General features: G+C 57.2%; 2 protein-coding genes across 3 annotated transcripts in view; one reads left to right on the forward strand and one right to left on the reverse strand.

Annotated features, from left to right (window-relative positions):
• Positions 1–14,702, reverse strand: CCDC88B (coiled-coil and HOOK domain protein 88B). Its single transcript, XM_055415629.2, has 27 exons — positions 14,514–14,702; positions 14,035–14,180; positions 13,769–13,880; positions 13,615–13,684; positions 13,472–13,530; positions 13,289–13,372; positions 13,069–13,212; positions 12,725–12,870; positions 12,522–12,603; positions 12,212–12,370; positions 11,556–11,702; positions 11,164–11,272; positions 10,626–10,762; positions 9,192–10,313; positions 5,766–5,893; positions 5,571–5,688; positions 4,954–5,049; positions 4,709–4,849; positions 4,133–4,389; positions 3,662–3,805; positions 3,263–3,449; positions 2,963–3,108; positions 2,647–2,745; positions 2,288–2,454; positions 1,540–1,746; positions 1,336–1,404; positions 1–193 (listed from the first exon to the last, which is right to left on the reverse strand). Exons 1-27 carry the CDS (start codon positions 14,571–14,573, stop codon positions 138–140), a joined length of 4,392 nt encoding a protein of 1,463 aa, XP_055271604.2. The 5' UTR covers positions 14,574–14,702; the 3' UTR covers positions 1–137.
• The window catches only part of LOC148773851 (uncharacterized), a 14,312-nt gene continuing 1,922 nt past the window's right edge, over positions 14,545–26,934 (forward strand). Inside the window, exons 1-2 of one of the 2 annotated variants that reach the window (XR_016036409.1) lie at positions 14,722–14,858; positions 18,765–21,023. Coding sequence is in view for 1 of the 2 variants with exons in the window: in XM_088832335.1 (XP_088688461.1) it covers positions 14,572–14,858 (287 nt within the window). In the remaining variant the exon portion in view is untranslated. Of the gene's footprint in view, positions 14,859–18,764; positions 21,024–26,934 lie in introns of those variants that run through there. The other variant, XM_088832335.1, reaches the window with a different exon arrangement.

Genomic DNA, 26,934 nt, shown 5'->3' on the forward strand with positions numbered 1-26,934 from the left:
ATCTGGGGGCCCAGGTCTTTTTGTCCAAGGACTCGCCGTGAGTGCCCTGCCTCCCCACAGTCTCGGGCTGCCTGGGGCCCCCACTGAGACTCCAGGGCTGAGCACACTCCGCTCCCACGCTCTCCACCCACGCGGCATCACTGGCTGAGAGAAGGCGCGAGAGTCCGCTTCTCCGGCTCCTGCACCTCGAGGCCTGGAGGGAAAGCTCAGCTCAGGCTTACCCTCTCCAAGGGGCTCCCAGCCGCCTGGCCGGGCCTCCAACACACCCGGCTTCAGCTCTTCCCTCTGCCAGGAACGCCATTCCCCAGATACATGAACAGGACACACTCTCACCTCCAAGCCTTCACTTCAGCATCACCTCCTCTCGGAGGCCTGCCCTGAGCACCCTACCTGACCTCACCACCTGCCCACCCAGGGCTCCTGATCGCACCCACCCTGCTCTCCTTTTTTTCCCCAGGACACTGTAACCTCCTGATACTGTAGGTTGAGCTCCCCAGGACAGGACTTGGCACCTGAGATGTGGCCAGTCTGAACGGCAATGTACCTGGGTGTAAAATACCACTGGACTTCAGACTTAGTGTGAAAAAAATGAAAGATCTCATTAAGGATTTTTTACACTATTACTAAAATGGTAATAGTTTAGGCATACCGAGTTAAACAAAGTATATTAATATTCTAATATTAATATATGTTGTGATACTGAAATATATTAATATATATCAATATTAATATGTATCAGAGTATGTTGGTGTATTGATGTATAATTTATTAAATGTATTAAATATATGATATATAGTATATTAAATGTATACCATGTATTTATATAGTATATTAATATGCTAATATTAATTAATTTTACATGTCTCATTACTTCCTCTAATGGGGGTTTCCCTGGTGGCTCAGGTGGTAAAGAGTCTGCCTGCAATGAGGGAGACCCAGGTTTGATCCCTGGGCCAGGAAGATCCCCTGGAAAAGGAAATGGCAACCTACGCCAGTATCCTTGCCTGAGAAATCCCATGGATGGAGGAGGCTGGCAGACTACAGTCCATGGGTGTCGCAAAGATCCTCTGATGAGGCTACCTAAACATTTTAAATTACACGTGGAGCTTACGTCATAGTTCTATTGGACAAGTTATTGTAGATAATTATTATTTGTATGCCTATCATGAGCTGTCTCCCAGCTCCCCATACCAGAACATTCTCTGTTATATTCCCCAGTAACACATCACCTGGCATTCCAGAAAGGCTCACGGTCAAATGAGTAAATGGGTGAACGAGGCCTGCCAGGGGCCCAGGAAGGGCAAATACCCGCCTTCCTCCCAAGCCCCCACTCACTCGCTCTGCTGGCATCTGCTTCGTGTTCCGCCAGGGTCTCGATGGAGCCGCCCCATCCCACGCCAGGTCCTGGGGGCACAAGGCGGCCACTGGGCCATGAGGGCCAGAACAGAGGCAGCAGGGCGGGTGGGCAGACACAGGAGCCAGGAGGGAAGCCCCCTCCCCCTAGGAGCCGGTGGGCCCCCAGGGACCCTTCTCCCTCACCTTTGCCATGGGAGCTGGGTGCCCCCAGGGGCCCTGGGCGCCGCTGTCGGAATCGCTGCCGGGGGGTGTCCCCAGGACTGAATGACTCAGAGCTTCGCCCCACGGGGAATCTTGAGCTGAGTTTTCGCCGCTGCCCACCCGCCAGGGTCTCATCCCGCAGACACAGGGAGCTCTGTGCCCGGCGCATGGGTGCCGGTGAGGGGGACCCTGCAAGAGGCACAGGCAGGGGAGGTGTCCAAGCAGTGCTGGGAGGGCTGGGGGGAGCAGGGGCGGGGGCGGGACTGGCAGGCGGAAGCTGCATGGGCACCACAGGGGACAGGAGGCTGCAGAGGTGGGGGCTGGGAGTGGGGAGGGCGAGGTTGAATGAATGGAGGTGGTGACCGGAGGTAGGACCCTGAGCTGGCTCTGACACTAACTCACTGTGTGACCTTGGGCAAGTTGAGGCCCCTCCCTGGGCCTCGGCTTCCTCGTCTGCTGTCTGGGACAAGTGACCTCTGACTAAAGTCCCCACTGCTCTGAGGTTCTAGGCACCGCTCTGGATGGGTAGGACCGGGTGAGTGGCAGTGCGGGCGGGAGGGAGGTGCCAGCCGAGAGGGACACAGCAGGGACCCAGGGCAGAGAGTCACTGGAACCATCTGATGGGGGGGAAGCTGCAGCAGGAAAGGCCAGTGGGGGACACATGCACAAGCCACACAGGAAGACCAGGGGCACTGGCAAGCCCCTGGGGGCAGGGGGCCCCCAGACCCACCTGTCCCATCCGCCTCCCTGCCCTCGGGGAGCTCCATCTCTGGGGGGCCCCCCAGGCTCTCGGTGCTGCCAGCCCCATCGGCCCCCAGGCGCGTTCCCCCGTGGGGGCCCCCCTCCCGCCGGGGCCGCATCAGCCTCTTCACCTTGTCTGCCAGCCAGCTGCCCTTCCTGGGGGCAAGAGGGCACAAGAGGCGGGGTCAGGCCAGGGAGGAAGGAGGACAGGAGGGCCATGTCGGGGGTGGCAGAGGCCAGGCCTACCCTCACTCAGGCCTGGCCCCAGGCTGGGCCAGGGCTCAGAGGGCAGGGCAGGGGCGAGGTGGGGAAGACCTCCAGCCCGCTGGGGTGGAGGGGCCCGCTCACTTGGTCCGGGGCAGGGGCCCAGGCTCCAGCACGCGGTACTGGTCCATGATTTTCTCCACCAGCTTCTGCTTCTCCCGGCGCAGGGCGTTGAGCTGGTCCCTGGGAGGATGGGGAGGGAGGAGGACGTGAGGCCCGGGCAGGAACTCGGGGTACACCCTGGAACACCCCTGCTGGTTAAACAGCGACCCGCCCCAGGATGGGCCCATACGGCGTGCTGCCCGAGCCCCGGGAGGCTCAGCCTCCCCTTTCCCCCGGCCTTCCCAGGGAATCGCCCCATAGCGGTCCTGGGGCAGCCACGCCGGCCGCGGCCCCTCACAGGTACTCGCGCTGCTCGCGATGCAGGTGGTCCCGGCTCTCCAGGCTGCGCTCCAGGAGCTCCCGGTTCTCCCGGCTCAGCGCCTGCACCTCGGCCAGCAGCTGCCGGTTCTCCTCCTCCTGGGCGCTCCGGAGCTCCGTCAACAGCTGTCACAGGCGGACAGCAGGACAAGCAAGCGGGGGCGGTGGGGGACGCTTAACCGGGCTCAAGGCAGTTACCTTCCACCCAATCCTGGCTCTTTCCAACCCCACCCTCCCCTCCAGCCACCCTCCCTCCCCAGCCACCCACCCCTCACCGCACCTCGCACTGCGTGGTCAGCCGGCAGGCACTCAAGTCCAGCTGCTGGTTGGACTCCCGCAGTCGCTGGCTCTGGGCCTCCAGCTGTGCCCGCTCCAGCTCCAGCCTCGCCAGCCGGCCCCGCAACTCCCCGCGTTCCCCCTGTAACTCCCCACGCTCCCGGGACACCTCCGCCAGCAGCATCTGAGCCCTGCAGAGGCAAGGAGACCTGCTCTCCAAGAGGAACCTCCCCCCCAACCCCTGCCTCTACTGGGCCCTTCCTGACAGCAGAGGAACTACGACAAGGAGAGGAGGCAAAGCGGGACCCCGTGGGGAAAGGGACTAACTCACCATCAACCCACTTCGCAGATGGGAACACCAAGAACTGGCCCAGGACAGGAAGGGCTGTGCCCGGGCTGGTACCTGTCATGCTCACTCTGCAGCCTCCGGAGCTCCTCCTCCAGGCCCCGCTGCCGATGCCCATCCTGCACCAGGCGTTCACGTTCTGCCAGCAGGGCCACCTCCTGCGCCTCCACGTTGGCCCTCTGGGCCTGCAGCTGTTCATGCCTGCGATGAACCAGGGGCTCAGGGGGCTGCAAGGACCGGGGCCAGGGCAAGCAGGCAGCTGGACCATCTAGAAGTCCTCCGTCTCCTAAGCATAGGCCCCGGGGGGCAAAGTCACAGGGCAGAATGCTGTGCTAGGTGCCCACCACTCCGGACCACCGATGAAGCCCCAGGGTGAGCCCACCCCGGAAGTGCAGAGAGCCCTGCCACACAAGAGGGCACAGCCAGAGAGAGGGGCCTGCTGGTGGTTCCCAGGGAACAGGGAGCCCGCTCTGGGCAGACAGGGAGGCACCTGGGAGAGAAGCTGAGAGCTTGGAGGGGGGTGCTTACCGGCCCTGCAGCTCCCGATGGGCCAGCTCCAGTGCCCGCATGTTGGCCTTGAGGTCGCGGTGCCGGGCCAGCAGCCCCTCCAGCTCAGCCTCCTGCCGCCGCTGCAGTTGCGCCAGGGCCTCGTGGTCCCGCAGCAGGGCCTGCTGCTGCCCGCGGGTCTCCTCCTGGGAGCGCCGCGCTGCCTGCACCTCCTCCTCCAGCAGCCCCAGCTTCCGATGCAGCTCCTGGCCCTGGGTCTCCAGTACAGACTTCTCGGCCTAGGCCAGAGGGGAGAGCAAAGTGCGGGGCTGCTGCGAGGGGCATCCCAGGCTGGAAAGGGGATGAGGGACGGGGGGCAGAAGGCAGAGGGTGGAGGAAAGGAGAGAGCCGTCGGGGGGGCCGAAGGCCAGTGGCACAAGGCGGGGAGAGGACGGGGGTCGGGGCAGGGAAAGCCAGAGGGGCGGCCGGCCGGCCGTGGAGGGGAGGGCTGGAGACGGGGTGAAAGGGCACTGACGGGGGGCTGCAGACCGGCAGGCGGGTAGGAGCGGGGGTCAGGGGGAGGGCTGTGGGCAGGACGGCATGGGGGGCCGGGCCCACCTGCAGGCGACTGCTGTTCTCCTGGGCCCGCTGACTCTGCAGCAGCAGCTCCTGGGCGCGCCCCTGCAGGCTCCCCAGCTGCCCCTCCAGGTGCTGCAGCTGGCCCTGCAGAGCCGCCTTCTCAGCCGCCAGTGTGGCATTCTGTCGGGGTGGGGTGGGGAGGGAGGGTGGTTAGCAGGGGGCCAGGTCTCTGGGGCGCTGCCCCTGCTCCCCCAGCCCCGCGCCCACCACAGCCAGACACTCACACTGCGCTCCACCTCGATGAGCCGCACGCTCTGGGCCTCCGTGCCCTTGGGCTCCGTCTGCTCCTGGGGCCCCAGCCCTGCGGCGCCCTGGCGCAGCTGCAAGGAAAGGCATCACAGGGGTCTGGGGGCAGCCCAACAAACCTCCCCTGGCAATCCCACAGCTGCCGGCCGGGCTGTCTGCTGGGGGCCCGCTGGCTATGATCTTGTCTCCGTCCCAAGTGGACAGCGAGCCCCCTGAGGGCAGCGGCGGCCTGGTATGGGGCCTGCACCACACCGGCGCCAAGCCCATGTGCAACAAGGGCATCAGAAATGATTCCTAACTTATGACCGTTGGTGCTAAGCTCAGGAAGTGGTGGGGCCCCTGCAGGAGAGACATAGCAGGTGCCTCAGAGTCGAGCTGCCAGGCTCAGTCGGGTTGAAGAATGGGGACAACAAGGCCCAGGCAGAGCTACCTGACCCCCAGCACAGAGCTTCTTCCTACAGACCCTGAAAGGGCACACAAGGCAAGCGACTGTCCAAGAACCAAGGGGCGAGACAAGAGGAGGGCCCTGAAGTACCTACCCGAGGATGGAGACAGGGGTGGGCTCAGGCCCCAGGAACCCGGGTGGTGGCCTCACCTTGAACAGCTCGTCCTCCAACTGCAGGGCCCTCTTTCTGAGTTCCATCAGCGCCTCCTCCTTGCTTGTGGCCGCTGCCTGCAGCTCAGCTTCCAGCCGCTGCTCCAGGCCCTGGTACCTGCCGGGAGAAATCTTAGCACCCAGCCCTCCCCAAGTTTTTACCTGCCCCTCTCTGCTCCTCGGGCAGTGCCCCACCTCTGGTGCTGGAACTCCTGTTCCCGCAGAAATTCCTGGCGTTCCAGGGCTGCCCGTTCCAGCTCACTCTGCAGACGCTCCAGCCGGGCCCCCAGCTCCCGGCCCCGCACCACGGCCTTCTCCAGCTCCTGAGGGCAGGCAGAGCGGGCTCAGGGCCAGAAGGGTAGACCGCCACCCTCACCAGGCCTGAGCATCAGGAGACCTGGCCTTCTGTCCTTGCTCTGTCACCCCGAGCAAATATCGTTAACTCTGAGCCTCTACATCCCCATCTGTAAAATGGGAGCAAAGCCTGATGACCTTGCAGAGTGGGTATGAAAGAGCCGGGGATTATAAGCCTGCCAGGGAGGCTTATAACCCTGGGCCAGGGCTCAGAGACACCCGCTGGGCACATGTCTTCACCTCTTTGAATCCATCGTTCCTCATGTGCCCAGTGACAGCTAGATGCTCCCAGAGTGCTGAGGCCACACGGGGCAGGTGAAGGGAAGAAGGGCTCAGAGGCGGCGGGTCTGGAGAGGACTCTCAGCCACAGGGGGCAGGAACTTGGTGAAGGCCAGGCCTAACCACAGTGGGAGCTGGGAAGGGGAGGGCCTGGATGCTTGCGGCTGGCCAGGCCTGTGGCGGTTGGGCCATACCATTGAGGAAGTGGGTAGAAGACCTGCTCTGGCCCATGGCTCCCGCCCCCAGAGAGGTAGGTCGAACCATTCTGAGGTACAGGGTGGGGGTGGAGGGGCTCCAGCAGGATGAAAGCACGGGGAAGGGCCAACCATGACAGCCGCCCACCAAGTCCTGCCCTTGGAAATGGAGCCTACCCATCTCTGCTGTGGTCTTCCTGGCTAGCAACTCCACCCAGGCCAGCCCCCAGGGTCACTGCACTTCCAGACACCCTTGGCCACTGCCTCTTGCCGAAAATCTAAAAGTCCCACGAGGCCCTGCTGCCCACAGCCCCCAGCCACAAGAGCCCCAGGTCGGAGAGCAGGAAGAACAGGGATGCCCTTGGAGACCTGCATCTCAGGCTGGACGCCTGCCCTGCCCCCTCCAGGTCCTGGCCACAGCCCAAGGGCCCCACCCACTGTGCCTCCACTCCCACCTACCCCCTCAGCCGGGAGGCCCACTTGGACCAGCCCCTTGGCCCCTGGTTCCCTAACCTCCCTCCCCTGGCCAGTCACCTCCTCCTGCACCACACCCAGTTATCACCAGGAACTGCTCCACCAGGAAATCTCACAAAATTCCCCTTTGTCCTTAATGTCTTCCACCCTCTTGGTCCTCCGGCTCTTTTGGCTGGCCAGCTCTACCAGCTCTTCCCTACCCACTGGCTGGTATTCCCTCTCCACTGATTAAGCCCATACTGAGTGCCAGGCGCTGCCCCAAGCGCTCTACGTTCATTATCTTACAGGATCTTGTGACATAGGTATCATTTTTATTCTGGTTTTACAGGTAAGGAAACGGAGACTCAGAGAGGTTAAGTAACTGGCCCCAAGCCACACAGCTGAGTAGGAGAGCTGAGCTATAACCCAGATCTGTCTGCCAGCATCTCTCAGCTCCTGCAGAGTGGACCCCAGAGACAAGCTCTTGGCCTTACCCTCCCACCCACACTCTCAATTCTCACACACCCCAGACCGAGCCAACAGCATGTTCCTGTCACCTCACCATCAAGAGGTGTCTCGGAGCAAATAGCTTCTCTCTGAACCTCAGTGTCCTGCTCTGTGTAACAGGGAAACGGCTCAGCTTCCAGAAGATTTGATATTTCCCAAGTGGTACCAGTGGTAAAGAATCTGCCTGCCAATGCAGGAGATACAAGAAACGCAGGTTCGATCCCTGAGTTGGGAAGATCCCCTGGACTAGGAAATGGCAACCCACTCCAGTACTCTTGCCTGGAAGCTTCCATGGACAGAGGAGACTGGCAAGCTACAGTCCATGGGGTCACAAAGAGTCAGACATGACAGAGCACACATGCATGCTGCAGCATACCCTTGCTCCAACCCTGGGCCACGCTGGCCCGAACACCCATCCCCTTGCCTCAAGGTCTCTTCTACTTCCCCTGAGGGGCCTCCAGACCTGCAGATATGACCACTCTGCTCACATTATACCCTCCACTGACTCCTTGTCACCCTCATGAAAACAGCTGCAACTCCTTCCTTTGCTTGGAAGGAAGATGAAGCCTTGCCCAATAGGAAACCTGCTTAAGGAAGTCTTCATGTCACCTCGCTCCACTCCCTGCCTCACACTCCAACCCTGCAAATGGGCCTGCTCCTCCTCCTGGCTCATTGCCATTCTATCTCCTCCTCCAGGAAGCCTTCCCTGATGAGCCCCAGCCTGAGTCCAGTGTGTTTCCTAGACCCCGACGGCTCCCCTCACAGTCCTGTCTCCACCCCAGATTGTGAGTGAGTGTCTCCCAGAGGCTGCGAGTGCTGGCTGCCTAGTACAGGGCCTGGTGCCAAGAAGATGCCTGCAAACATGTTTGAATGAATGAATACAGAGGTTTCCAGGTTTTCTCTCTTCTCCAACCCCCATCCCAGCTCCGGCCTGCCTCACCTGCCACTTTTTTTTCTTTTTTGGACCACACCATGCAACTTGCAGATTCTTAGTTCCCTGTCCAGGGATTGAACCTGTACTTCCTGTACTGGATGCACAGAGTCCACTGGACCACCGGGGAATTCTCTCACCTGCCACCTTGACCACGGGCACTGCCTTCCTACAGCCCCAGGTCCCCTTGTACACCAAGGTGAGTCTCCCCAAACCCAGCATCACACAGGTCGGCCCACACCCTTGGGTGAATTTCCCTGCCTGGGGATGAAGTACCAATACCCACAAAGCTGGCCTGACACACCTCTCCACCTACCCCCACGTTGCCCGGGCCCCTGAGCATTTCTAATACCTTCAGGTCTTTGCAATTGCTGTTCCCCCTGGATGAAATATCCTTCCCCACCTAGTGAGATTTTGATCTTTCCTTAGAACCCTCCCTAAAGCCGCCTTGCCCCGACCTTGGCATCAGTTCCCCTTCCCATGGATTGCCAAAGCACTTTGCCCAAACCAACGTATCTTGAGCTTTTGCCCACCATGAATAGGCTTTTCACACATTATTTCCATCGGCCTTCCAAAGCCCCACTGAAGCAGCTATGAAGAGCACCCCCATTTTACAGAGGGAGGCACTGGGGTGCAACTGAGTAAACCGCCACAGCCAGAGAGTCAGGATTTGCACCCAGACCATCTAGCTCCATGCCCACCACCTCCTACAGTCGCTCCATCAAAGGCAGGGGACATCTGCCCCGGTGCCAGGCCAGGCGCGCCTTTGGGGGGCAGGAGTGGACTTCACCCTTCCCTCACCGGCCCCAGCTCAGTGCTGGGTACTCAGTGGCTGCCGACGGAATTAATAAACCACAGCAACTGGCCTGGAACCCTGTCTCCTGGCTATAACCCCCGCCGTACCTCCTGGAGGGCCTGCCTCTCCCGGCGCTGCCTCTCAGCCTCCTCCCGGCGCCGGCGGCCCTCGCCCTCCAGCACGTGCAGCCGCTCCTCGGCCTCCTCGGCCCGGGCCCGCAGCCTGGGCGCCTCCCGCTCCCACTGCCTCCGCTCACGGCCGGCTGCCGCCAGCGCCTCCGCCAGCGCCTCCCGCTCCCGCGACGCAGCCTCCAGCTCCCGGGCAGAAGACTCCACCGCCTCCCGCACCCGGGCCAGCTCCCGGGCCTGGGCCTCCGCCTCCTGGTGGGCCTCAGCCTCTGCCCTCCGGGCCTGAGCCAGCTCCTCTGAGAGGCGGGCAGCCTCCGTGCCTCGGGCCTCCAGCATCCGGGCCTGGGCCTCCAGCTCTGCTCGAAGGGCCTCAGCCTCTCGCTTCAGCCGCGCCGCCTCCTCCTGGAGGGCCTCCTGCTCAGGAACACCACTGACCAGGTTCTCCTCGGGGGCCCGCGCCTCCCGGGTCCGGACCTCAGGAGCCCCTTCCAGTTTCTTCTGTGGCTTTCCTTGGGTTGCCTTCCCGAACAACCCCCCCAACCTCTGTTCATGCTCTCTGGCCTCTGTCTGCCCCTCGGGTAGGTCCGGCCTCTGGTCGAGGGTCCCCTGCTCTTCCAGCTGCACACACAGGCTGGTCTCTGAGGGTCCTGGCTTGCTCTCAGGGTCCTCCTGTCTCACCCTCAGGGCCTCTGGCACCGACTCCCCAGTCTCTCCTCCCAGAGACAGCTGGGCCTGAATGTCAACCTTGGGACCCTCAGGAGGGGTCACAGAGGCAAGGGTCCAGAGAGGGGCTCCCAGGCCAGCCTTCTTCGGGAACTCCTCTGCCTCTACGTCAGGGTCTGACTCCTGGGGCATGGAGTCTGCAGGGACCACGAAATCAGTCTGGAGAGGCTTCTCCACCACCTGTGGGTCCAGATCAGATGCTGACCCCTTGAGGGCTGACTCAAACGCCAGGGGAGCGGGGTTTGAGGCCTGAGGGCCTTCGTCTGCTGCCTGAGCAGCCAAGGCCTGGGGGCCGGGGTCTGAGGCCAGGCAAGTCTGCGAAGCTGAGTCCTGCTCTCGAATCACGGAGTCCTCGTTCTGCTCCTCCAGTAGGGGGTGCTGAGGACACATGAGTTCAGTTCAGTCACTCAGTCATGTCTGACTCTTTGCGACCCCATGGACTGCAGCACACCAGGCCTCCCTGTCCATCACCAACTCCAGGAGTTTGCTCAAACTCATGTCCATTGAGTCGGTGATGCCATCCAACCATCTCACCCTCTGTCATCCCTTTCTCCTCCCGCCTTCAATCTTTCCCAGCATCAGGGTCTTTTCAAATGAGGGCACAGGTCTTCTCATGAGGGCACATGAGAGGGACGGTGAACCCAGAGGAGGTGGCCAGGAAGGGCTTGCTGATGGTTGGAGGGGACTCACCTGGCCACCTGGCTGCCTCTGCAGCACCTGGAGCAGGCCTCGAAGCTCCTGATTCTCCCGCTCCAGGGTCCGCAGCCGCCCAGCCTCTGCCTCCCTCACTTCATCATGCAGCGAGGGAGCCACTCCGGGCAGGGGTTCTGGGGTGGGGAAGATGAGGTCAGGACCCCTCTGCTCCCTTATGACTCCTCATTTACACCCCCACCCCTGACACCAGACCTGGGGGAAGGGGATGAAACCAGAAGCCAACCCCACTATGAAAAAAAAAAGAGGGAAAATGTTAGTAACTCAGTCGTGTCTGACTCTGAGACCCCTTGGTCTGTCATCCGCCAGGCTCCTCTATCCATGGGACTCTCCAGGCAAGGATACTAGAGTGGGTAGCCATTCCCTTCTCCAGAGGATCTTCCCAACCCCAGGACTGAACCTGGGTTTCTTGCATTACAGACATTCTGTACTGTCTGAGCCACCAGGGAAGCCCTAATAGCTACAGGGAAACAGAGGCAGCTCCCACCCACAGCCCTGCCACTGGGGCCCCACTCACCCTCCCCAGGGGAGCCTGGGGGTGGCTCCAGGCTCCGCTGAAGCTCCAGTTCCAGCTCCACATTCTCTTCTGCAAGCTGGTCCACCTGATGCCGCAGGGAGTCCAGCTCCTGGAGGGAAGAGCAGGGTCAGGCAAGCCGTCCCCACTATGGCCAGGCCCAGTGTGGGGGCTAGAGGGCCACTGGAAGGAAATGGCAACCCACTGCAGTATTCTTGCCTTGAGAATCCCATGAACAGAGGAGCCTGGTGGGCTAGAGTCTGTGGGGTCGCAAAGAGTCTGGACATGACTGAGTGCACACACACACACACAAGAAACAGGGAGTAGGAGTCAGTGATCACCAAGGAACCCTAAGGACCTCTGAGTTCACGGATCACTTAGTGACGGGGTCTCACCGCGTGGGCCTCGCCCAGCCGGGTCCGCAGCAGCAAGTTCTCACGCTGGGTCTCGTGCAGCCGAGCACAGCGCTCCTGAGCAGCCTCCAGCTGCTCTTCCAGCAGCGCCTTGGAGGCCTCCAGAGCCCCCGAGAGCACCCGCTCCTCCTGGTGGAGAGCAGAGAGCCAGTGGCAGGACGCCCCCGAACCCGCACTCCAGGTTCCCCTCCCCATCTGACCCTGCACCCTAGTGGCTCTCCAGGCCCCGCCTCTCCCCTCTGTCTGCCCCTCCCCCTCCAAGTTCTCTCCAGGGACCACTTCCCCAGCACCGGGCCCTGCCCCTTCTCAAAAACGGCCTTCCAAGGTGGCATCCTTCTGGGCCCCCACTTAGCCCCATTGCTGGTGCCCTGGATGCTGCCTCCCCTACCGCTCCCACGCTCCTCTCCAGGACCTATTCTAGCCTCTAGCCTCCGCCTCTGCCCTCCATCTGTCCCATCCTCCAAAGGGCCTATCCCCAGACACCCCCTCACCCCGTTCTCCTAGCAATGACTAGGGCCTCCACTAAGGCCTGAATCGCGGCCAGACTCTCCTCTCTTGGCCCACCCTGCCCCAGCGGCCACGCCCACCCAGTCCCCCAGAGGCCACGCCCAGCCCCGCAGCCCCGCCTCCCGCCTCACCTCTAGCCTGCCCTTGCAGGCCTCGGCCGCCTGGAGGCGCTCTCTGCAGCGTCGCAGTTCCTCCTGCAGACGGGGCAGGCGGCCCGCCCGCTCCCTCAGCGCTTCTGCCTCCTCGCGGTACAGCTCGGCCCGCTTGGCCTGTCCCGACAGCGCCTGGGCCTGGGCCAGACGGGCACGGAGCTAGGACCGGCCACCCTCCCCCAAGAGGGATTAGGACGGGAAGGAGCCGGGTGGGAGGAGGCAGGAGGACGAGGAAGATGTGGGGAAGAGGTTAGGGAATGCGACCATGCCTGGAAACATCTGAGCGCACCTCCTGGCGGAGCCTTCGGATTTCGGCCTCCAAGCCCTGCACCTCCGCTTGGGAATCCAGCAGCAGCTCAGCTTTCTCCTCCCTGGAAGGAAGGCACGCTGGAGGGGTCTGGGGACCTGCCCCTTCCAGCCCTTCTCCTCCAGCCCTGATCCCAACTGGGACCCCATCCTGCCCCCTGCCCCCAGGTCCCTCCCAGCACTCACAACTCCTGCCGGAGGCGCCGCAGCTGGGCCTTGGCATTGGCCAGCTGCAGGGCCAAGTGGTGCGAGGCCCCCTCCGAGGGAATACTGGTGGGAGCTTCAGGCAACAAGGGGGCAGGCTCCCGGTCCAGCAGCAGTTCGGCCAGCCGCTGTGGGAAGTCAAGGGTCAGGAGCAACCCCTCCCAGGACCCCCACATCTGCTCCCAATTACCTAAGCTGAATCTGGCTATTGCAGTCCTGCGGACCCAAGACCCACAACCCCAGCCCCACACCTGGACCCCAGTTCCCCCTCCCCAACATGTCTGGATCCCCATGGTCCTCCTGTTCCTTGACCTGCCACCCCCTACCTGGGCCCCCAGGTCGCGCTCCCGTGCCAGCTTCAGCAGCGTCCCCATCAGGCTCCGGGAGAGCATCTCCAGCTCCGGAGTTGCCAGCTCCCCAGTCTCCGGCCCGGTCAGCGCCAGCACCAAGCCCGCCCCGGGCTGGGTCACCTGGAGCCCAGGAAGAGCAGTTCAGCCAAAGAAGAAGGGGGCCAGGTGTCCTGGAGGGCAGCCCAAGTCATCATACCTCCTGGATGGCAGCAGCCAGCTCGCTCTGGACCTCCAGGCTGAGACCCTGGATGTGGCGGATGAACAGTTCCCGGTGCTCACACTGCAGGGGGGCGAGGAGGGGACGGTAAGACTGGCACCAGAGGGCATCCCGCCACTTCTGCGGCCAGAGCTGGACCCTGCCGTGCCCTGCCCCGCTTACCTGCACTGACGCCCCCAGCAGTAACCTAAGGATGCCTTCCAGCTCCTCCACCGCCTCCTCTGCAGGGCACAAGCCACTAGGGGTTAACGGGGAGGGACATCGGGTAGAAGCAGGAAGGGGTGGAGGGGTGGGGGGGAGAGCACCTGAGAAGGGGTCAAAGCCCAGCGTCTGGAGGTCTGGGGGCGGCGAGAGGATCAGCAGCTGCAGCTCTTCCTGGGGTGGAGGGGGCGGGTGATGAGAGATGGGCCTCCCGCCAGCGGGGCTCCCGGGCTCAGCCTCCCCCTCCCGACCCCTCACCTGGTAGAAGTCCCTCAGTCGGCCCCACAGGTGGTTCAGGTTCCACACCCTCCAGGCTGCGGGGCCGTCATGGCCCCCGATCATTCGAGGGCCCCCTCGGGAACTGGGAGCACTTTGGACCCAGGGGGCAATCGGTGGAAGGGAAGACTGAGGACCCGCCTCCTCTGAAGCAGGCTCTGCCAGCCACCCCTCAGGCTCCTCCCCCAGTCCTGGCCCCCTCCCCTCACGCCCCGTCCCACCCCAGGTCATCCTCTGATGCCCCTTACATGATGCCCAGCACCCGCAGGAGCAGAGCCCCATCGCTGAGACGCAAGAACTTCTTCTCCGGACACAGAGGCCCCTCTCGTTCCTCCTCCTCCTCCTCCCCTTCTGGCTCCTCTGCCTCCCCCACCAGCCCAGCTAGTCCCAGCGCCTGTGGGAACACAAAGGAGTCATCTGGCCCGCCTGGGTGCGGGGCAGGGGAGACCCCCACCATCGGAGTGAATCCTGAGCCCCTCTGACCTGCCGCCCTGCGCCCACATAGTCCCCTCCTCACCAGTTCCCTGAATGCCAGTGGCCCTGGGTCTGGACTCCTTTTCCTGCCCACAGCTGCCTAGACTTCTCTGTCCCCACTTGAGCCCACCCCTCCCCTCAGCCCCTTCCCCGCCCCCACGTCCCACTCTGCCCTCTCTCCCCCCACCCCCACACCAGCCCCTCCCTGCTGCTCATTTCCTCTCCCCAGACCCCCCTCCCACTGCCCCCTCACCCAGGTGGCCAGGCTGCCACTCAGGAAGTCTCTGATCTTGGGCCCCTTGCCCCCATCCATGACGGGGTCAGGGTGTTGGTCCCGCTGCAGCAGCTACACCTGCCCTGAGAGGAAGAGGAAGTCCCCGAGTGGGGGATCCCAGGCCCAGCCACAGACACCCTGTGCCGCTTCCTCCTTCCGGGTGCTGGCGGGCCTGTGCACCCCCAGAGTCCGGCCTCAGCCCCCTTTCGCCACTCCACATCCTCCCAGCATCTCGGGCAGGGCCAGCCCAGAGGTCAGCTGGGGAAGGTGGAGTCAGGGCCACCCAGGAGCAGGGCCCACCGCTCTCCTGGCTCCATGGACAGGGTGAGTCCTCCCCTTCTCTGGGCCTTCGTTGCCCAACTTGAAACCCAAGAGGGTGACCTCAGCCCTGCATCTTCCAGGGCCCCAGAAAGGGTTCCAGGCCTTATATGGTGACTCTGGGCACCCACAGTGCATCTTCCAACGTGCTTGGCTTTCCTTTCTCAAACTTACCCAAGCCACCCTCCCAACCTGTAACTCTTGGGAGGGGCCGCCTCCCACATCAAGCCTCCTCTGAATCCACCCCCCCAAGTGAGTACCCCTCCTCAGACCCCACCCTCCCCAGACTCTTTATACACCGGGCTGAGACTGGACGTCTTCTCTCTGTACCAGTGATCTCACAAGCCTTGATTTCCTGTCTGTAAAAGAAGTGGGTTAGAATCCAGCATCTGAGGGACGCAGTTCAATGCAGAGACCGGCGGCTTGTCTTGGGGATAAACCAGGAGGATACCCCAGTTCCCCCACTGCTCACTAGGGGGCGCCGCATGGGACACTGCTGGGTACCGAGATGCAGTAAAAAGTCACATTGTCCCCGCCCCCGGGGGACGCACAGCACGCTGGGGAGACAGCGATGCAGAAAGTCGCACACACACCCAAAAGGTAACGTTACAGCTGTGCTACATGCACTGACAGGGAAGGGATTTGAATTCAGTGGGATGATTAGGAGATATGTGGTGGGGGAGGAGGGCAGTGACCGTGCAGCTGAGCTCAGGGATGACTGGGTTAAGCAGGTGACGTAGGGATGAAGGAAGGGCATTCCCAGAGGCCCAAGCAGAATGTGCAAGGGTTCTGTGGCAGCTGGAAGTGTGAAGTCCAGAAATTATTCATGCTTCATCGATTTCCAGACACTTTATTTCTCACATTTCAATCTCTAAAGTCGGGTTACATGGTAGAGTCGCTGGCTAGCTGGCGGCAGTCCTGACATCATTGTCATTGCCTGCACGTGCCCACACTTCTAAAGCATCCAACCCTGCAGAACCCTTCCAGGCTGAGAAAACCCCAGAGACAAGAGCAGAGCACTCTTAACCCCAGGCTCCATATGGTGGGGGCTCCCAGTGGAGGGGAACCAGACTTGTCAGCAACACTCCCAAAGCAGGAATCCAGAGTCAGCTTGCTCTGCAGTCCTGCACGGCTGGCTTAGGACTCCAGTGGCTACTGCTGGGTTTCTGCCTGCAATGCAGAAGACAGGGGTTCAGTCCCTGGGTCAGGAAGATCCCCTGGGGAAGGGAATGGCAACCCACTCCAGTATTCTTGCCTAGAGAATCCCATGGACAGAGGAGCCTGGTGGGCTATGGTGGGCTACAGTCCATGGGGTCTCAGAGAGTCAGACAGGACTGAGAGACTAACACTTTCACACTTTCACTTCTGAATTGGGGGGTGGGGGATGGGGAATAGTGCTCTCCCAATTCTCGATACCTCACAGGAGTGGGTGACGGGGAAACACAGACATCCCACCTCTGTCTTATTCAAATGTGAAGGAGTTTTCTGAACGCCATAAACTATTTTGCCTCTATTTTCCTTTATATGTGTGCGTCAGAATTATGTATGATGAGAATCCATGTCTAAGGCAAAAAGAGCTCCTTCGGGAGGCATGAAACAAAGAGGCTAGTGATGAAAGAGCCTTGGGACATAGTGAACCGGCAGCATTCCTCTTTTCTCTAGTGGCAGCTTTAACAATTGTTGACATTCTGGATTTGCTAAAACGAGGGGCCATAGTGAAAACACAGGCTTATCACGAGCCAGTCCTGATTACAGTATTTTAGGATTACTGACTTATTTGCATAGGACTAGGTTATGAAACAATGACTGTGGATTACCTCCAGTTCACAGAGGAGGAACATGAGACTCGGAGAGGTTAATTACTTGCCCAAAGTCACACAGCTCTCAGGCTGTAGCCTGACTGGGCAATGGGAAACTGCTTGGAGTTGTTAGCAGAAGAGAACATCTAGTTGTTTAAGCCTCCCTAGAGGCATCTGGAAATGCAGATAATCCTCTCAGAGGGCTGTTAACGAGGATTCCACGAGCTGGTGCCCGGCCTAAGCGTTCATTAAATGGTCCCTGGTGTGGTTATTATCTTTAGTGTTAATAATATCAAGTATCCGTCCAGATTTGACCCTCTGCAAATCTTACACCTATTTGCATCCCTCAGGGAGTTCAGCCCAGGAATCTCTCCGAAGCGGCTGCTCTGGGTTAGCCAAGCGCGGTAACGGGGCGCCCACAGCCAAGGGCCCCTGCCTTGCTCAACACTCTGAGTCACACCCTTCTTCCAGCCTCCTTGGAGGCCTGGGCCGTGTTGCCCCATTGCTCTCGCTGATTGCTCTCACATTCGTCACCCCAGACATGCCCGGCTGCACCTCAATCTCTCAGTCTGGCTCTGTGACTTGGTTCAGCTGAGTCAGCCAGAGGGAGGCTCACGGGGGAGGAAGAAAGTTTATCAGCGGACAACAAGATCCTGGGATTTCAAGGCTTAATTAACCATTGAGGGATGCTCATCAGAGGCTGGCTATCCTCATCCTTAGGCTAGATTCTTCCTTTAAAAAATTGTTCAGGGACTTCCCTGCTGGTCCAGTGGTTAAGAATCAGCCTTGCAATGCAGGGGACATGGGTTCAATCCTGTTTTGGGGAACGAGGATCCCACATGCTCTGGAGCAACTAAGCCCATGTGCCACAGCTAAGAACTGATGCGAGCAAATAATATTTTTTTAATGTTTTTTAAAACAGTGTTCAGGTGCATGATCAAAATGTAAAGAAGGATTTCCCTGGTGGTCCACCGGCTAAGACTCCGTGCTCCCAATGCAGGGGACCTGGAATTCAATCCCTGGTCAGGGAACTAGATCCCACATGCCACAACTAAGAGTTCACTTGCAGCAAATAAAGATGCTTCATGCGGCAATGAAGACTGAAGACCCTTGCATGTTCAGCTGAGACCTGATGCAGCCATATATATATACATGATATTGCAGGAGGATTCTTTACCATCTGAGCCACCAGGGAAACCCTCATTATATATAGAGAGATGCGAATATGTGTATATGTGTGTATGTGTGTATATATGAGTTTATATGTTTGTATGTATGTGTATGTGTGTATATGTGAATATGTGTGTATACGCTTATATGTATATATGTGTGTATATGTGTCTGTGTGTATATGTGTGCAATGTGTGTGTGTAATGTGTATGTGTGTATATGTGTGTATATCTATATATGTGTGTACATATATATATATCAAGAATACATTACTATTTGGAGAAAAGAAATTAAGTCATTCTCGCCCTCATCACTCCTAACCCCAGTCCCCAAGGCCCCGTTAGCACTTTCTGTGTTCTTTCGGAGAGGCAGCTGCCCAAGTCTGTCTATCAGAGGTGGTTGCCACCTCACACAGGTGTGCACCTCCATGCGTGGAAATGTATTTCCCAGTCTTCTGCTCTTCTGTTCAGAACGATTGGCCTTGGTCTTTTGAATGGCTACATAGTATTTCATGTTGTTATCCCCTCATCGTTTCAACTATCTCTTTTTTAAATTAATTTTTATTGGAGTATAGTAGCTTTACAATGTTGTGTTAGTTTCTGCTGTACAGCGAAGTGAATCAACCATACATGTACATAGATCCCCTTTTTTTCAGATTTCCTTCCCGTTTAGGTCACCACAGAGCTTTGAGTAGAGTTCCCTGAGCTATACAGTAGATTCTCATTAGTTATCTATTTTATACACAGTAGTGCATATATGTCAATCCAATCTCCCAGTTCCTCCATCCCCAACACACACTTTCTCCCTTGGTCTCTGTTTCTGTTTTGCAAATAAGTTCATTTTTCTAGTCAACTGTCTCTTATTGACAAAGACTTTAAATATTTGCATCTTTGGGGCCATAATGACTGCTCTTCTCAAATATCTTTTTCTGGATGTTTTTAAGGGGGTTGGTGCTCACTGCTGCCAATGTGTGGACCCAAGAGACAGGCAAGAAGCAGAGACAGACAGACGCGTGAATGGACAACATCATCTACTGCCTGCAACCTCCTCCCTCGGGACTCAGCTTCCCCAGCTGCTCAGAGAAGGACTCCCACTTCCCTCTGGCTTTGAATTATTTGGGTATCCCTGGTCCAACCCCAAAGGCCAGAGGCAGGAGCGTTCTCGAGCTCTGGGAAGTAGAGGCCAGGGAGGCCAGGGCAGCTGGCACCCAGGTTCAGCCAGAGCCCAGGACAAACCAGGGCTGAGTCAGAGAGCAGCTTTTTCTCCCTGCCTGTGGCAGGCCCAATGCCCTGCCTGGCACCCCAGCGGCTTGGCTGGGGCCCAGCTCCCTAGCCAGATGGTTAAGGGTCCCAGGCTCAAGAACTAAAATCCTAAAACAGCCTCCAGGGACTTCTGGGCACCTAGCCCTCTGGTGTGTGCTCTGAGGGATGCCCTCATCCCCACCCAAGTGTCTGGGAAGGGGTGGTTTTCCCACTCCCCATTTAGGGGTTGAAATAGCCAGAACTGGACAAGAGCAGAAATGCTCAGGGCCGTGGCCCAAACAAGCTGCCCAGGTGGGAGGGGGCAGTGGGAAGCCAGAGCAAGGGAGTTGAGGTCCAGGGCCACCTGCCAAGCACGGGCCAGGTGCCCAGGGACTTGGAGTGTGGCCCCAGCACTGAAGAGGGTCTGGTGCAGCCCAGCCCCCACTACCTGACCCTCAGACAGCTCTCCCTGCTCTCCCCAGGGTGCCCCCCAACTCCTGGGGGCCCTGCTTTGCCCCAAGCCTCTCACCAAGCCTGGCTCCCTGACACCAAACCTCCTGGTGGGCTCCACCTGTGACCAAGGAGTCGCTGGGAAACACTGACCGGCTCATGACCCTTCTGTTGGACTTTGAGTCCATTTCCAGAGTTTCACCATGACCTCTGAGGCCCTGCAGAGCAGCCGCAGCTCGCCACCCGACCTCCCTCCGACCCTACCTCCTCAGCCGCACACCCGCTCCAGCTTTCCCAGTCTCTCTGTCACCCTCAGCACCTTTGAGTTTGCTGTTCCCCTAAAGAATCTGCCTGCCATGGAGACCCTGGTTCGATTCCTGGGTTGGGAAGATCCTCTGGAGAAGGGATAGGCTACCCACTCCAGTATCCTTGGGCTTCCCTTGTGGCTCAGCTGGTAAAGAATCCGGCCACGCTGAAGAAGACCTGAGTTCGATCCCTGGGTTGGGAAGATCCCCCAGAGAAGGGAAAGGCTACCCGCTCCAGTATTCTGGCCTGGAGAATTCCATGGACTCCATAGTCCCTGGGGTCGCAAAGAGTCGGACACGACTGAGCGACTTTCACTCTCCCTTTTCAGCCTGGAACAACCCTGTGTGCCCAACACATGTGCACACCCTCTGCCTCCCCTGTCTAGCTCCTTACCCTGCTGGCGTCCCTACTGGCCTCTTTCTCAGAAAAGATCTTCCCTTTCTAAAGGAGACTCCAGCCTTTCTGCGAGGGCTTCTCTTTGCAGTGGCGGCTCTTGTTGCGGAGCACAGGCTCTAGACACACAGGCTTCAGTAGTTGTGGTACACGGGCTTAGTTGCCCCGGAGCCTGTGGAATCTTCCCCGACCAAGGACTGAACCCATGGCCCCTGCATTGGCAGCTGGATTTTAATCACTGGGCCGCCGGGAAGTCCTCCCCTCATAGTTCTCTCTGCATCTGCCCTTGTTTGCTCCAGCTGCTCCTCCCAAGGCCAGGGAGGCCATGGGGTGGTCCAGGGCGGTGGTCTGGGCCGAGGAAACCATAAGAGTGACAGCGTATGCTGACAGCTTGCCCACGCCAGCTCTGTCCTTCATACGTGTTCATCAGTGTGAACACGTGTGATGTGTTCAAGGCCCTCTACAGCCATAAAATACAGATCCTATTATTTCCATCTCCCTTTTATGAAGAAACCGAACACAGAGAAGGCAAGTCACTTGCTTCAGGCCACGCAGCCAGGAAGTGGTTTTGAACAAATGAACTCCCGTTTCAGAGATGTGGAAAGCAAGGCTCAGAGGGGTGTGAGGGTCAGTAGGGCGGCTGAGGATAAACCCAAGACCTCTCTCTGGGGGCTGCTGCTTCTCCCCCCACCACCACACTGCCATCCCCATGGCCTTGTTGCTGCCTGGTGGGAGGGCAAGGCTGGAGCCCAGAGCCCGGTTAGCGAGCGCAGGGAGGCCCAGCGTAATTAAAGACGCATGCATCAAAGACAGCCCCTGCTAAGTCACTTCAGTCGTGTCCGACTCTGTGCGACCCCATAGACGGCAGCCCACCAGGCTCCCCATCCCTGGGATTCTCCAGGCAAGAATACTGGAGTGGGTTGCCATTTCCTTCTCCAATGCATAAAGTCAAAAGTCAAAAGACAAGTTGCTCAGTCGTGTCCGACCCTTAGCGACCCCATGGGCTGCAGAAACCAGAAAAAAAGCAAAGCAAACGAAACACAAGGCAGATGGGGAAAAAAGGAGCAGAAAATAAGGAAACTGAAAGCAAATACAGAATTTTTTCTAAACAAAGCCAAAAGTGGGCTCTTTGAAAGACAGCCCCTAGGTACCATTAAATATTCATTAAGCAAGGAAAAAATAAATCCAGAGGTAAAACGGGTTGGCGCACTGTGGGGAGAGGAACACAAGAACACGTCTCCACAAGACAAGTAACTGGCTCTTCAAACGGCCTCGGGCTTTCCAGACACCAGTAAAACCACCAGCGCCCTTTGACCCAAGCACCCTCGGCCTTTGGGAACATGCCCCCAGGAAGGAGCCCAGGAGGAAACAAAACCAGAACCATGTCTGAAGTTGCTCCTAACCAAATCCCGGAGACACGCAGATGGCCACCAAGAGAACGCAGCCGTGCCTGTGGACAGAATCCCCTCACCTGGCTGCTCAGTCCAGGACTTTCTCACCTGCCTCACCTTTAACCTTTACTCAGGCTGTTCCCACCACCTGGAAAGCCCGGTCCACCTCTGCTCACCTGGCTATCGCCTAACCACTTCTTTAAAAGAAAAATTCCGTTTTTTACTTTATTTACTTTATTTTGGGTTGCGCCGGGTCTTCTTTGCTACACTCCAGCTTTCTCTAGTTGCAGGGAGCAGGGTCTGCTCCTCATTAAGGTGCACAGGCTTCTCACTGCGGCGGCTTCTCTCGCCGTGGAATACGGGCTCTAGGCAGGTGGGCTTCTTGGGCAGCTCGCGGGCCCTAGAGCTTGGGCTCAGTAGTTGTGGCACATGCGCTTTAGCTGGTCCGTGGCACATGGGATCTTTCACAGGGGGATCGACCCCCTGTCTCCTGCGTTGGCAGGTGGATTCTTATCCAAGGTACCACCAAGGAAGTCCGCCTAATCAGTTCTTGGCTGCGTCTAGAAGTCCTCTCTCCCTTCCTCTCCCCCATGGGAAGGGCAAGTAATGGGCAGGGTCCTTCTGTGACACCCCAAATGACCCGACCAGTGCTGCTCCCTCGAAGCTTCACCACACGGATAGTAAGCACTCACCTGGAGTGCTTACTGGCGCCCTTTCCAAGACTGTAAGCGCATGGAGGTGGGAACCAGAGCTGCCCTGGTGCTGCCCAGACCAAGAGACCTGTGCCAGGAGTCATGTCTGGCAGTGATGCTCACAGGGATCATGACCGGCATATTCACTGCTGTGTCCCGGAGCCCCACACGGTGCCCGGTGCGGAGATGACCCTCAACGAACAGTGGCTGGATGCAAGGTACTGATGTGATGCTGAGGGTTCACCAGGGCAAGCGGAACCCCTGAAAGTCCAGACCTGCTTTCATACACAGAGACACACATGCACTGTGATGCTCAGCGAGATAAGCATCAGCTTCATCTTGGGTGAAGTCACTGAGATTAAAAACCCATCTCAGTAGTGGTGATGGCTGAACAACTTGGTGAACAGATTGAAAACCACTGACTTGTTTGCTTTTAAAGGGTGAGTTCTACGATGTGTGAATTATGTGTCAAAAAAAGCTTCATCTGTCGACCTCTCTGCTGGTCCAATGGTTAAGATTCCATGCTTCTACTGCAGAGGGGCTTGAGTTCAGTCCCTAGGACAGCTTAGTACGTGCCCTTGCCAAGGGTGATGGAAGCAGCCAGAAAGTGACTCTGTCCTTTGGGAGGCCGTGAAGCCCCTGAAGTCTTCTCTGCTCAGAGGCAATCCCCCCGTATGGCTCACAGTTTGTTGTCCACTCCAAATCCTTTCTCCCTTAATAATAGAATCATGGACTTTTTAGTTAGACACAAGGCAGTGTGGAATAAAATCAATGTGTCCCATGTGACTAAGTTCTGGCCAATGAGATTTCAGCATCAATAATACATGGCAGCTTCCAGAAAAACTTTTCTTTTTTTAATTTATTTATTTTTGGCAATGCAGGGTCTTCATCACTGTATGGGCTTTTCTCTAGTTGCGGTGCATGGTGCATGGGCTTCTCATTGCAGTGGCTTCTCTTATTTCAGGGCACAGACTTTACAGCACATGGGCTTCAGTAGTTGTAGCACATGGGCTCAACTGTTGTGGCTTACTTGCTCCATGGCACGTGGGCTCTTCCTGGATCAGGGATCTAACCTGTGTCTCCTGCATTGGCAGGCAGATTCTTTACCAATGAGCCACCAGAGAAGCCCCAGAAAAATTTCTTAAAAGACAGCTGTGGCAACTACAAACTGGCACTTGACGTGAGTGCTTGCCATCTACCTCTACAAGGATTAAATCCTGTGGTGCTACAGCTGCTGACCTTTAACATCCCCTGAAAGGCATTTAGGGTGGAGAGCAGAAATGAGACACTTTGTGCTTGCGGGGAAATACTGGCAGGTCAGGTCTTCATTCAGATGGTTAGATATTTTCAGGAGTTGATTTTATGAGCCCAATTCTCGTTATCTCCTCATAACTAGAAAAGCACTAAAATCCTTCATGATGATGACTGTTTATCGTGACTAGTGGAAAAGCTTCATGAGACTAGCAGAAACCTTCTAGAAAAAATATATGCTTGATTGCATATACTCTTCCTTCATCAGGATCACATATATACTGTCCTTCTCTCCTCCCTCTTTGGAGCAATTTCTCAGTTATCTGAGGTACCGTCTCCTGGGCTACAGTCCTCATTTTGCCCCAAATAAAAATTAACTCTCACATTTTTCAATTTTTTTTAAAGTCAACAGCTAGTGGGGCCTTTTATCTCTTGTTCCTCATTTTCTTTGTCCTGCTGGCTGGATTTTGACTGTGATAGCTGGAACTCAAGCAGCCACATTGGATTGTGAGGCAGAAGTCACTTGTTTAATATGACAGAGCAACAAGATAGAATGAACACAGGTTGGGAATAATCATGGAGCTGCCCTACTAGCCCTGTTATCAACCTTCCCACTGCATGTCTGTGAGCTAAGCCTCTATATTAAGTCACTGGTATTTACATCACTCTCAAGAAAGTCTCAGAGAAGGCAATGGCACCCCACTCCTGTACTCTTGCCTGGAAAATCCCATGGACAGAGGAGCCAGGTAGGCTGCAGTCCATGGGGTCGCTAAGAGTTGGACACAACTGAGCGACTTTCACTTTTCACTTTCATGCATTGGAGAAAGAAATGGCAACCCACTCCAGTGTTCTTGCCTGGAGAATCCCAGGGACGGCGGAGCCTGGTGGCTGCCGTCTATGGGATCGCACAGAGTCGGACACGACTGAAGCGACTCAGCAGCAGCAGCAGCAAGAAAGTCTAGTCCTAATTCAGAACCAGTGTTGTCAAATGTGCTTCCCTGAAGGCTCAGATGGTAAAGAATCGCCTGCAATGCAAGAGACCTGTGTTCAATCCCTGGGTTAGGAAGACCCCCTGGAGGAAGGCAGGGCAACTCATTCCAGTATTCTTGCCTGGAGAATCCCATGGACAGAGGCAGTTGGTGGGCTACAGTCCATGGCGTTGCAGAGTCGGACACAACTGAACGACTACGCACAGCACAGCTCGTAGTCAAGTTTATGCTGAAACAACGGGGACCAATATCCAAGAAGCTGAAGAGAAGATAGGTTTCTCTCTCCCTCCCTGCACTTCTTTACTTCTTCCCAAAACACATGTTAAGCAGGTTACCTTATCTGTGTTAAATTAAAAAAAAAGATCCCAAGCTCAAATGGGAAGAGTTGGTGCTAATATTAATCACGTAGCAAGGGATTCCCTGGCAGTCCAGTAGCTCAGGCTCATTTGCTTCCACTGCAAGGGGCAGGGGTTCAATCCCTGGTCGGGGAACTAAGATCCCGCATGTCATGCAGTGCATCCTACATAAGTGAAAAAAAATAACGTAGCAGACAATATGCATGTTTGTGAGCACCAAAAAGCTGTGCATCTACACAGATGTTACTCAAATTTGTCTAGAAGTTATAGACACACATGTACATACACACACACACACACACACATACACGTTCTCCTCTGTCACTCCTTGATGCCTGCGCAGCTTAACCCCAAGCAAGATCAGCAGGGTGTGTTCCCCTGGGGCCAGAAGCCTCCAGGGCTCCCAATCATGGTGCCTGCCTGGCTGCAGCCCAGGCCCAGGCTAGAGACACTGGGACCCCCTCCAACCCTCTCTTGATATCAGAAGCTCAGGTTTAATTCTCTAAAAGATGACAAACATTCCCCCCAGAGATATTTTCCCATCTCCTTCAAGTGAGCCTTCGAGTGCCAGGCAACCTAAGGAGAATACTGGGGGCCTTGCCCTAACAGCATCACTAGCCCCATTATACTGATGAGGAAACTGAGGCCCAGGGAGCCACAGAAAGTAATCACCAAGGACAGGTCTGGGATTTGGCCTCTCTCCTACCTTCCAGCTCTTTCCCTACCAACATGCAGGCTGAACAGTGCAGAGCAGGGGTTCTTTTGTTTTTACAATCATTTATTGGGCACTTACCATGTACCAAGCACTGTACCAAATGCTTTACGTAAATTGTCTCATGTGTTCCCCACAATGGCCCTATGAGGTCAGTTGAATTATTTCCACTCTAAAGATAAGGGAAGTGGGGTCGGGACTTCCCTGGTGGTCCAGCGGTTAAGAATCTGCCTGCCAATGCAGGGCACATAGGTTCGATCCCTGGTCCTGGAAGATTCCACACGCTGCAGGGCAACTAAGCCCGTGTGCCACAACTACTGAGCCTGTGCTTTAGAGCCTGGAAACCACAACTACTGAAGCCTGCACACCTAGAGCCCATGCTCCACAACAAGAGAAGCCACCACAGCGAGAAACCCAAGAACCACAACTAGAGAGCAGCCCCGGCTTGCCACAACTAGAGAAAAGCCTGCAAATAGCAACAGAGACCCAGCACGGCCAAAAATAAATTAACTTAAAAAAAGGATGAGAGAAACGGTGGTCAAGGAACACTAAAGAGCCTCCCCAAGGTCCCCAGCTTCTCGGTAGCAGGCCAGGATTCACAGGTCTGAGCCCGAAGCCCACTCTGCTATGATGCTTCCCAGGTCGGGGAGGGGGCTCATCTGGAATTCTGGTAGGACCATCGGGGTTCTTTGAAACTTTTAAACAGCATGTAGCTGTCCATGTGTGTACACACAGGTTCAGACGTGTGTTTTGTAAGGAAACAGGCATGACTTTTAGCAATACTTCAAAGGAATTTTTGGCCCAGAAAAGGCTCAGAATCGCTGGTACTGAGCAAGATTCTTGACTGTCTAGATAGCAACTGCTATCTCAGGCGGTTTTACTTATCAACATGCCAGTCCTCCACAGGTACCCAGGGATAGCTGAACTTGCATCTTTACTCACACAGTTAAAAGGAATGATTACGGTAAACAGGCTTCCCTTGTAGGTCAGTTGGTAAAGAATCTGCCTGCAAGGCAGGAGACCCAGGTTTGATTCCTGGGTTGGGAAGATACCTTGGAGAAGGAAATGGCAACCCACTCCAGTATTCTTGCCTGGAGAATCCATGGACGAGGGGGTCTGGCAGTCTACAGTCTATGGGGTCACAAGAGTCAGACACAATTTAGCGCCTAAACCACCACCACGTCAGGTGGATGTTGGAAGTCTGGTTGACTGATTTTAACATTGGCCCTTTGACCACCAACAGCCCAGGAAGGTCACATCCAGTGCTGTCAGGCGGGCTTGAGTAGTTGTGGCATGGGGGCTTAGTCGCCCCGCAGCATGTGGGATCCTACT

The sequence above is a fragment of the Moschus berezovskii genome, chromosome 25 (assembly GCF_049115385.1).
Source record: "Moschus berezovskii isolate FMDL1 chromosome 25, NW_MosBer_1.0, whole genome shotgun sequence".
NCBI classification, from domain to species: Eukaryota; Metazoa; Chordata; class Mammalia; order Artiodactyla; family Moschidae; genus Moschus; species Moschus berezovskii.